Genomic DNA, 11,371 nt, shown 5'->3' on the forward strand with positions numbered 1-11,371 from the left:
GATAACAAATTTTACAAAATTCATTATTAATAATGCAATAAAAATGAAAAAAATAGCAATACAATCGTATCGGTCACCTCCAAAGCCAGGATATGGACTAAAGACATCAACGTTGCCGGCATCAATGAGAAATGGTTATAGTTCTGTAAGTTCACGATGAGACGCATTCACTGACAATGTAATGCCAAATATTTTCCTATTTAGTTCTACAATAGAATTACTGTATCTTCTATAATGTTATGCTAGAAGGGGTTTTGTGTCGGAAAGCGAGATTTTGTTGTGTACCTAACATCATACTTAATACTTCTTGTAGACCGGAACAGTACATCTTTTTAAGGCTTTTGTGTTTACTACCATACACTCTTGTTTCACAGACACTCATTCACAAGTTCTTCTTTCACGTGAACCATTAACTCTGCCGGCTTAAGTTGACTCGATAAGAAAAGTATACTGCTGAAAAATAGATTGTTATACATACATACACTGGTTACAGCTGGATGACGTGAATATTAGACTGAATTGCTTCTCTGCATGAAATATACGATTCTTAAACGGATATTCAATTAAAATGATTCAGAAAAACTTGGGCAGTGGAAATAAATAAAGATATACTCTTTTATGGTTTTATTGCTTTTCAATTTTCTACTCGGCATTTTTGAAAAATTTCCATGTTTTTTGGTGCATAAAATTCTACAATGCGATTACATATGCTTTTACAAACAATGACTACAAACTAATTCGTACCTCACTTCCATTATGATTTGAAAATTGTTTTTTGTTGGTGGCAAAATTCAATATCGCGAATAGTTTGCAAATTGTATAGATCGGTATCGAAAATAGAAATTTGATAGCCATTTGCAGATTATCGGTGGTGTACTAATTTTATTAATATGGCCAAGCTGCTGCTTCAGGGGCTGAGCTAGTAAGCAATTGAAAAACATAGAAAACTATATCCAAAAATTCTTTAAAATTACAAGAGGACGTTAATGAAAATGTGGTAGCTCGTATATTGCATGTAGAAAAGCAAGTTTTTATAAGGTCCTTAGGAGTTCACGATTAAGTGAGCATATTTTATCCAGTTTATATAATACAATTCAATCACTTATCTTACCATTTTCCTTATTTCTTCCAAATGCTGGCCTATTGAATCTCAAAAAATAATAAACTCAAATATGATTCTTACTAACAATAAAACACGTTTCGGATTGAAAACGCATCGGAATCATTTATGCATAAATAACAATATTTTTTGAAAAATTAAAAAACAAAAATCATTCGCATAATAAATTACATAGTGGTGAGTTCGCTTCGTCATGTACCTAAACCCGGATACGGCTTGGCTCCCCGCTCGCATACTTTCAGCTCTGCTACAACTACTGGCTCTGCACAAGTCGCTCCTGTAAGCTTTTAATGTACATAAATGTATACTTTTTTCATTATTTTTTATCATTTCATATGAAACAATTTTTAGGTTGATGTTTCTCGTTTGCTTTGCAGAGAATTTTATAACATGTTATGCTTGCGGTTTCATATTAAATAGAATAATTGATGTTTCACTGATTTCTCTTTCTAATTAAATTTACAGATCCATAAGCTATACTTCCATTTAGTAGACATGCGATGAATGTAGAGCGACTTTGAGAGAGTCTTAGTAGATTTTTACATTTATCACTGTTGTACCATAATTACCTTTTTTGAATTTTGAAATTACAATTTGAAAGATTGATTACTGGGAAATTGTACGCACTAGTTCAGTAAAAAGCATAGCTGTATTATATACTAAGGATAAATCAAAAAATACTTTTTTCAAACAAGAGGGACAATCAAAAAGTATTGAAAGAATGATCCGATTTAGGTTTAATATGCGCGGTTTCTTTGTTCGACATTTTGAAGGTAATAGCATTATGCCTTAGAGCATCATTGCTTAGAAGCCCTCGTCTCTATTGGGAAATTGTAGTTTACAACAACAACAGAGCTCCTGGAGATGAAGAAGGAGGTTATCATACACAAACATACTTGGCCCCAGTCGCAAAAAGAATTGGGACCGGGGTTTGATGATGAGTGTAAGCAGCAACAGAACGGAAGAATGCTGCATATCAAGTAATGTTGCATTCTCAATGAACGCATGCATGCGCGGATACTTATCACGAACTCCGTAGAGCGGAAAAGCACGAAAAGTACAGGGACCAACCGCATCAGGCTCGGAAGTTTTACCAACAAGTAAGCAGGATGAAATCTTATACACCTCGATGCTCATTTTGTCGAGACAAAGGGGGAAATCTGATTTCCGACAGAATGGGCATATTGGGGCGATGAGTTGAGTATTTTGTTGAACTGCTGAACAATCAGAACATCGGCGAGTTGGAGGTGCTGCCAACTGAAGACGGCGGACAAATACTCCCACCACCAAGTATAGGAGAAACAGTCCGCGCAATTCATCCGCTTAAAAATCATAAGTCGCCAGGAGTCGATGAAATTACAGCCGAGTTGGTTAAATATGGAGGCGACCAATTACACCAATCGGTTCATCAATTTATGCTCAAGGTGTGGAACAGCGAATCAATGTCTGATGAATAGCAACGGGGCATTATGTTGGCCGCGTTCGAGAGAAGAATCCTCCGAAGAATTTTTGGCCCCTACATGAGGATGGACGATTCTGTAGCCTACATAACGACGAAATCTATGAGCGATACCATGACCGTCCGGTTGTGGATAAGATCCGGCTCAATAGGTTACGGTGGACGGGTCACTTAATCCGTATGAATGAGGATGATCCCACCCGGAAAGTCTATAAGGGTAATATCTATGGTAGAAAAAGAAGACGAGGCAGACCCTGCCTAAGATGGAGCGATGGCGTACGTCAGGACGCCAGAGAGCTTTTAGGGATATCGAATTAGTTGACCTCGGCGCAAAACCGGGATGTCTGGAGTTCCTTATTAAGGCAGACCTAGACCGGATACCAGTTGTTGCGTCGTTGATGATGATGATGATGATACATAAAAAGGGAAATATCACGCAGTGCAGCAATTATAGAGTTATCACGTTGCTGAGGACTACCTTGCTGGTACGGTCTAAGTCAAGGGAGCATGCTTCCTCTTTAATCTGGCCCTGGAAAAAGTGATTCGCGATGCAGATGTCAATGCAAGAGGCACCATCCTCTTCAAGTGCACGCAACTATTGGCCTATGCATTGTGGGAAGAACAGCCCGAGATGTACAGTCTACTACAGTCTACCATCCAGATGGAGCAGGTGGCACGAGATCTCGGGCTGCACATTAATAAAGGCAAGACGAAGTACATGATGGCAACGTTAGTACCAAGAACCAACAACATTAAATTGCACTGGTCAGACGAAAATAAAGACAGGAGACTACACTTCGAGACCGCTGATAATTACTCCTATCTAGTGTCGAAAATCACAATGGATAACAACTATGACGATGAAATTTGCGCACGGTTGTTGGCAGCCAACATGTTATTTCAGCTAACAAAAACTGTTCCGCTCAAAACGTCTCACGATAGGGTCAACGCTCTTACTGTGCAAGACAATGATCTTGCATGTTCTCTTCCGCGGAGACCTGGGTTGTTAGTAAGAAAAATTGGGAGCTCTTGGCCGCGTTCGAGAGAACAATCCTAAGAATTTTTGGCCCCTTACATGAGGATGGACGATTTCGTAGCCTACATAACGACGAAATCTATAAGCGATACCATGACCGTTGTGGATAAAATCCGGCTCAATAGTTTGCGCTGGGCGGGTCACTTAATCCGTATAGATGAGGATGATTCAGCCCGAAAAGTATGTAAGGGCGATATCTATGATAGAAAAAGAAGATGAAGCAGACCCTGCCTGAGATTGAACGATGGCGTAGGCCAGGACGCCAGACAGCTTTTGGAGATACCGTATTGGCGGACGACACAAAACTAGGATATCTGGACTTCCTTAAGGTAGACCTAGACCGGATATCGGTTGTTGGCCGTTAATGATGATGATGATCAAGTGAAATACAAATTCGTTCAGTATTGACAGGAGCAGGTGTAATTTTGGTGCCAGGTCCAAACTATAAAATGAGTGCATAACAATCCCCGAATCAAGCTCCCAGAGCTCCTGGTGTTTTCCTGATACAACAAAATTTCTCTCCTTTTGAGTAAAGCTGTGTGACTGCTCCCTTCAGACGGGCTATTTGTTGAAAGTACAAGTGTGAGTTAAGAGTCTTGCTGTATAGGAGCATCGCACCAACCGCACAGCAAAATCTTATTAATTTGGTCACGGTTCGGGCTGGCTCTCCGCAATTCGGCCAGTATCATTATCGCTTGATGGGGCAGAAAGTGATCCATTTATCATCATCATCCGGTTCAGAAATGAGTCGATTCTTTTGCGCTTCGCAGATGGAAATTTGGTCCATGAGATCTTTTTTCGTTCAATCATGTGGAACCTATACGTTGATCTTCTTTTTGAATCTAGCCTTATTCAAATAGTTCCAATCAGTTCATTTTCACAATGTTTTGCTCCTTGAAAGTCGTAACAGTGTTTATATGACTCGAATTCGACGATTTCCATAATTTTGTTGGTTTTCGATAATTGACCTTCCATAGCGTCGTGCATCTTCCATATCGAAACCAGAGTTAAATTAAATTTAAATCAAAATTGAACATAGTTGGTTAGTACAGTGCCGGGACCATGGGCACTATTCACAATTTCAACCGGCTTGTGTTTTCGCCCTTATTGAAGAAAAATTGCAAAATATGACGTGCATTTTCTTTGTTGATGTCCATTTTTGAAGCGAGTTCCTCAAACAAAACTGAATTAACCCATCGTAAAATTGCCACAGAAGGGTTTTAGTGCTAAATGTTATCTTTGGCATCCCGATCGGACTGATACAACGCAATATACAGCCATCTGTTGGAAACAATGGATTTCTTTTTATAACATCTAATCAACTTAAAAATAATTATTGGTAGTTACATCGTGGGAACGAACTTACATCTTATTGTATGGCAACTTATTTGTACGCTTTCTGTACGCTTTTGCTATTATATTCTGTTCTGAATTCTAGTTTCCTCAATATTGTTCGGACCTGAGGTGCCTGCCGGTTGTTTTTTAAGATTGTTTGTAAAAGAAAATCTCATTTAAATAATTTTATTGCCTGCCTGCGTCTCGCATGCCGTCTATTCGGAAATTTTCCCACCTATTGACACGAAAAAAGGAAGGGGAGCTGCAACTATGAACCCCCTACCCAGCTGTTGAGGGTTTCAAATGAAGGGCCTCGATTAGTACTTTTCAAAGCAAGTCGTTAGTGATAAATCTCTTTGCATTATTTTTTAACTAATATTGCATGTCTTAGGAGCGCAAGTTAAATGACTTCGCACGCCCTACTAGTAGTTTGTGACCCGTTGTAGTATTACCATGCTACGGTTATTCGCAAGAAATTAATGATAATATTGAAAAACGAGTAAAGCGTTTTGGTTTCAGTTACGTACAGAGGGTATAGTCGCTTCCGTGCGATGAAAGGAATGCATGTTATTACTCGCATAGATAAAAACTTTCCAATGGTAGGACCAGTCACTTTTTACGTGTTGATTCCGTAGAGCAGCAAAAATAGAAGTGGAAAACAATTTTCTACTATTGAGATAGTTCAGGTTTTGACAAAAGTAGTGAAGGTTGATTGATTGCTGTTAATGCGCCGAGTTACATCGATTTCAATGCTACCGCAGACAGAAACAATACTACTCAGATACACAAATTGTTCGTTTCCCTTTGATGTTCTGCCTATTAATATAGATAAGAAGAGTCTAATGGCCCGTCAGACTGGGAACTTTGTTTTTTGTAGTTATATATGGGGGAAAATTCACTTAAGGTTTATTTGGCCAAGCTCCATGATTCGATGAGAGAGTAATCAGATGTTATCAGTGTAGTCGCTGTGTTTGAAGAAGGGGATGATATGGTCCATTGAGCCTCTGATCTCCCTTTGCTAAGAGAGCATAAGGAACAAGAAGAAATGGTATGGGTAACAGAGCGTAATCTCGTCAGACTCCCTCGAGGTTTTACTTGATAACAGCTGTTAGCTTATTTGGAGTGACCATGCCGGATAAAGAACATCAGATATACTTCGTGTTGACGGTGGTACTATATTCTGAACGTTTTTCAAGCAATTGAATAGAATAGACTATTTAAAACTCGAAAATCAATCTGATCGCTTATAGAATAATGCAGTAGATCCTAAATTTACGGCCAATTATTTGCGAACGATGTTTTTTCGAATCTAGAAGAATTCATAGAAAAATTCGTCTCATTATTAACATTATTAATTATAAATGCAAGGTTGAAAACGAGAAGTAAAAAAATAAATGAAGTAAATCGGCAATGTAGTTGACTCAATCTTGCGTTATTATACATTGAGTTTATCTCCGCGCGGCAATAAACTAATTTCTCCTTCTTACCCTTTCTTTCGGTTGCTTATATGTCCAGTAGCCAATCAGATTCATCAAATCGATCTTCGGTTATTCTATTATCGCTTTTTGGTTGCCGAAACGCGACCTCGTAAAGGTATTTGGCTAGATTGATCGGTGCGCTATGTAACTCCCACCTCCTCTACTCTATCATAGTAGCGGTGATTGCGATGTTGATGAAACTTCATATAAATGCCTTCCAATGAAGAACTTGTATTCACCAACTACTTTGAAGATTTTTTAAATCTTAAAATAGGATACTAGCCAGTAATCAATCTTTGTATTTACCAACATTTTTTTTTCACGCACTTCCAGTTCCTTGCATGTTCTACTTTTAAAAAATTAAATAAACTGCATTTCTTTTACATTTGACTCATCATGAATATTCTTTGTTATTAGGTTACTACTGACTGTTGTTGCTCACTACTTTACCCTTCGTTCTGCAATCGATTACATTATATTTTTTCAATTTGTGTATTTTGTGCATGTCCCTCGCAAAAATTGTTCGCACCCATTTTTTCAAAGCCTCATGAAAAGTCCATAGTTTCTATATGTTGCATTACCCTGATTTCAGGATTTCTCATTTGGCGGTCTAGGAGATAAGACTCAAAGTACAGAATTCAGTTGTGGTAAATCTGATGGTAGGTCTTGTAATATATTTAGGTTTAGAATGCATTCTTTGATATAATTAAACTAATTTAACTTTACACAGCTTCGGTGGATTCGATTACAGAGGGAGATAGGCGTGCTCTTGTAAGTTAATCGTTAATACCATTTAACTTTCTTCGATGCTTACCACTTTTTTTTGCAGATGGCTGACCTTCCAGCTTCAAGCACATATTCTGGGGCTCTGTCTTATCACTACCCACAAACTGGTTTGATACGACGCAGCCTTCCTAATATGGCTCATTCTATGCTTGTACATGAACCAGCTAAAATCTATCCTTATCATCTACTGTTAATATCAAATTATAGATTACCTATAGATGTTGATCGTTGTAATCTAGAGGTAAGTTTATATTTACGAATTTTTAGTGAGAGCATTTAAATTTTAATTCCTCTTGAAAATGTGAGTCAATTGGGTGTATGGTCGTTCAAAAGTTTGGAAGGAAAATTTAGATGAGATTATTCAATATCATTTTGCAGATTGAAACGATTTTCTTGTATTTGAAGGAAAGTAAAATTCCTTATAGCGTTTAATATTACTATGGTATCCATAATCTTTAATATGAACGGAGTTTCGCTAGCAAGCGTTGAAAGTTTATATCTCTTGTTGATTATGATTGCAAACATTGTAATTCAGAAGTAATTTACAGATTATTTCCATACGTATGTGTAGGGTAAAATTGTGCCTTTTATCAAAGCTTACTAAGCGGGAAACCGGAAGCTCGGATATTCAATACGATGTGGTATTGGCATTTTATCTCTTGGGGAGTAGCAATTTAATGCAAAAGAAGCAACTTTGATCTACTGTAACTTTGTTAATATTAGAGCCTAGGATGAACTTAAAGAGGATAGGCAGTAAATTTTCGAAATATACTAATATACTATTATTAACTTTATTTGAACAGATTTCGAAGCCCAGACGTCATATAGAAGCATCATTATGATTTTTCAGGTGTTTAGTTTCTGAGAGTAGCCTCTGAATCTAAGTGACTCCTTTATTACCCCCTCACTCCCCAGTTTCGAAATCTGCTTTGGAAAGCACTAATTGAGACCATTTGTACCCTACATGACTATATTCAATGAAAAAAAAAATTACACTCCTCTTTGCGCATATGGGGACACTTGCGTGGACATTCACAGTATTCACCTTCCCACCAAATTTGATGTCAATCGGTACAACTGTTTTTGAGAAAAGTGCGTGTGACTGACAGACAGACAGTAAACTGATTTTAATCTTCTTCTTTTTCTTCAGCCTTTAGTAATAATAATAATTGTTGGCACAACAATCCATATTGGTACACTACAGAACACTGTAGGAGGCAATGTGGTCAGCATTACGCTCGCCCGAGATTATTACCCTGATTTGACTCAGGTACTCATTCACAGCTGAGTTGACTGGTATCCGACGTCAAATCACGATACAAATTCCACTGCAACTAGTGAGATTTGAACCGCGACCTTGCGTACGACAGCCTTGCGCTCTAACCACTCAGCTATCCGGACCTTTCTTTAGATACAGAAATTAAATGTAAAGAGGGCGATGCTTCTCATAGTGTTTCTTCATGAGTAACCGCGCAACGTGTATTGCGTCAGTAGTTCCGCAGTTCTTGATAAATCCGCCTTGATTCATGGTTATTTCAACGATTTTGCCAATACAATTGTCAAGAATGCTTTCAAAAATCTTCATGGTATGGGAAAGTAATCGGATCGGACGATATGAACATTCTGCTGAACTATCTTTCTTTTTCCATATTGAAACTGTGGTACTTTCTTGCCAGTCAGATAGCGTAGCGGTGCGTTATTATAAAAGTGTCGTTAACCAAGAATTTTATGCCTGCCTCGATGTTAACTACGGTTTCGTCGACAACGTTAGTTGGTGGTACCGCGGATACGAAGCCGTTATTTAGTAAATGATACTTGCCGCCGCAATTAATAGGTGTAATTAGGTAATTAGTGTTAAAATATAAAAGAATCTTGTAATCGCAATTATGTTTAGTAGTTTTCGTACTGAGGAAGGGGGGTATGTTGCTCCCGAAATATATATATACGTTGAAAAGAAAAAATTGTAGTTTGGGTAAAGTTACTCTTTTGTCTATTAATTATGATAACCTTTTCTTTCTTTGTCATCCAAATTTCGCACTGTCTCCAGCGGCGTTTGGATGTATAAAGTTCGCAACAAATAATGACGTAATTTTTTAACGGATTCATTGGGAATGTTTATACATTCAGCTCGTTTGATTCCCCTAAAGGTCTATGTTTATTTGCAAAGAATATAAGGTCTCCTTCCAAACTGCTAAACGAAATGTATAAATTGTGTGCAAAAAAGTATAAATTTAAAATTTCTGAAATACTTTCCAGCGTCATTTGTCTGATGTTGAGTTCGAGGCAATTCTACAATGCACACGAGCCGAATTTTATCGAATGCCTCAATGGAGACGAAACGAAATCAAACGAAGAGTTCGACTATTCTAAACGGAAATCAGCGATACAAAATTCTTTAAGGAAATTCAACAACGGATTCGAAAACAACAATGAAGCGAAGCAAGGACCTACTAAATCGCATGTCAGTCGCTTCCATCAATTGAATACAACTGAATGATGCATGAAACAAATCTGGCATTCTAATAATATATTTACTATATTATTTTAAGACAAATTCATACGCGAGAGAATTTTATTTACCAAATCTTAAACGAAAGCGAAAAAAAGAAAGCAAACTTAGAGAAAAATTCAATTTTACGATTGGCTTTTTTTTATTTCTATATTTTATTGATTTTATTTTCCTGTTAAGCTTCAAAGTGTGTAATTGGGCTTTTAGTGTTCACAAAGTGATTTTTAAAACAATAAAAATGCTTTTGAAACGAGTTAAATAAAATTCGAAAATTGCATAAATAAAAGTTAAAAGAGAACCTACATGATTACAATAAAAAATATAAATAGAAAAATATTTCAGAAACTGCGTTGGCAACATAATCTGTTCACAACTTATCGCTGCTATTTTAGAAATTATTGGTATCGCAATATAAAATCGAAATGTTTTCTACTTTCTAATAATACTTAAAACACATATAGCCAGTATTTTAACAAGAAAACTGTTAGGATTTAATTAAGACGACGACTGAAGCGTTTCATTTCGAAAGCGTTTCCAAACAAACACGAACCTACTTAGAAAATTATTGAAAATCGATAACGAATGCATACACGAAATTATTTTTCTATTATTCTAAGGCATTTCGTCTTTATATTGTGATAATATAATTCTAAATTTATCATGTAATCAAAACAAGTACCTATAAAAAGGAATAAAGGAGAATTGCAATATGCTATTAATACATTTCTATAATACAAGAAATTAAGTGGAAATAGAGTTAAATTTATGCTAGCATGCGATTAGACTTATGCAAATCATCACAAGAGTTTTATTCTTAGAAAATGTAGCTATAAATTTCGAGATCCCTATCAGATTTTTCTATTCTTATAAACCTCAAGTGTTCAAGTAAAGACAGGTGAAGTTTCGTTGGAATTATTCATTCTAACTTTGGATCATATCTGCTGGTTGCTTTTAAACACGTTTTACTCCACGGTATCCTTTCCACTCTCCGTTCCTACAGATTTTACCTACTTAAGAGAAATTGGGTTGTAGTCGTATCTTCATAATACTTTCCTATTCGCTCCGGGGTTTTATTTAATACTTTCTTGATATTATCTACTTTTACTTTTGATGTGGTGCACAGCAACGCTGCATGTCGGCCGAGAGGAAGGAAAACAACATTGCTGCTAGTGTAAACGATAATAATTTAAATGAAAACAATATTAATCCATTCATATAAAAACACTATACAAGAGAATACATGAATAATGAATAGCACATCTGTAGAATAGATTTATTGTCACTCTATATTGCCGGTACCAGTAATTATTTTAAGAAGCATACTAAAAAGAGATAAACAATTTTCTATTTGTATTTGGAATATAAAATGAAGCAAAATATAAATATATATTTATTATTATGTATGCATTTTTAGGCTAATAAACATGTTTTTGAGCTGCAATTCTTGTGTTTTTTGTTATATCGGATTCGAAGATTTTGTTTCTAAATTGAGGTCAAAGCACTGCCAAGTGTTGGTAACTTTCAATTTGACGCTTTTTTAAATTGTGCCGCACATCTCTCAATTTTTAGTGAATTGGATTATTGGAATACGCTTTTCAATATTTCCTACGGCCGGCTGCTACATATTTACCAGATTGTTGAAGTTTGT

At 36.5% G+C, this 11,371-nt stretch overlaps 1 protein-coding gene across 5 annotated transcripts in view; it reads left to right on the forward strand.

Annotated features, from left to right (window-relative positions):
* Window positions 1-11,164, forward strand: part of LOC119653051 (actin-binding LIM protein 3) — a 55,493-nt gene extending 44,329 nt beyond the window's left edge. For 2 of the 5 annotated variants that reach the window (XM_038057520.1, XM_038057522.1), the window contains 5 exons: window positions 1,296-1,399; window positions 7,021-7,087; window positions 7,159-7,199; window positions 7,258-7,455; window positions 9,471-11,164. In XM_038057520.1, coding sequence (XP_037913448.1) covers window positions 1,296-1,399; window positions 7,021-7,087; window positions 7,159-7,199; window positions 7,258-7,455; window positions 9,471-9,584 — 524 coding nt within the window. In that variant the 3' untranslated portion in view covers window positions 9,585-11,164. Of the gene's footprint in view, window positions 1-56; window positions 146-1,295; window positions 1,400-7,020; window positions 7,088-7,158; window positions 7,200-7,257; window positions 7,456-9,470 lie in introns of all 5 variants that reach the window. The other 3 variants (XM_038057521.1, XM_038057523.1, XM_038057524.1) reach the window with 2 other exon arrangements.
* Window positions 11,165-11,371: the final 207 nt, after the last annotated feature.

Source organism: Hermetia illucens, chromosome 3, assembly GCF_905115235.1.
Source record: "Hermetia illucens chromosome 3, iHerIll2.2.curated.20191125, whole genome shotgun sequence".
NCBI lineage: Eukaryota > Metazoa > Arthropoda > Insecta > Diptera > Stratiomyidae > Hermetia > Hermetia illucens.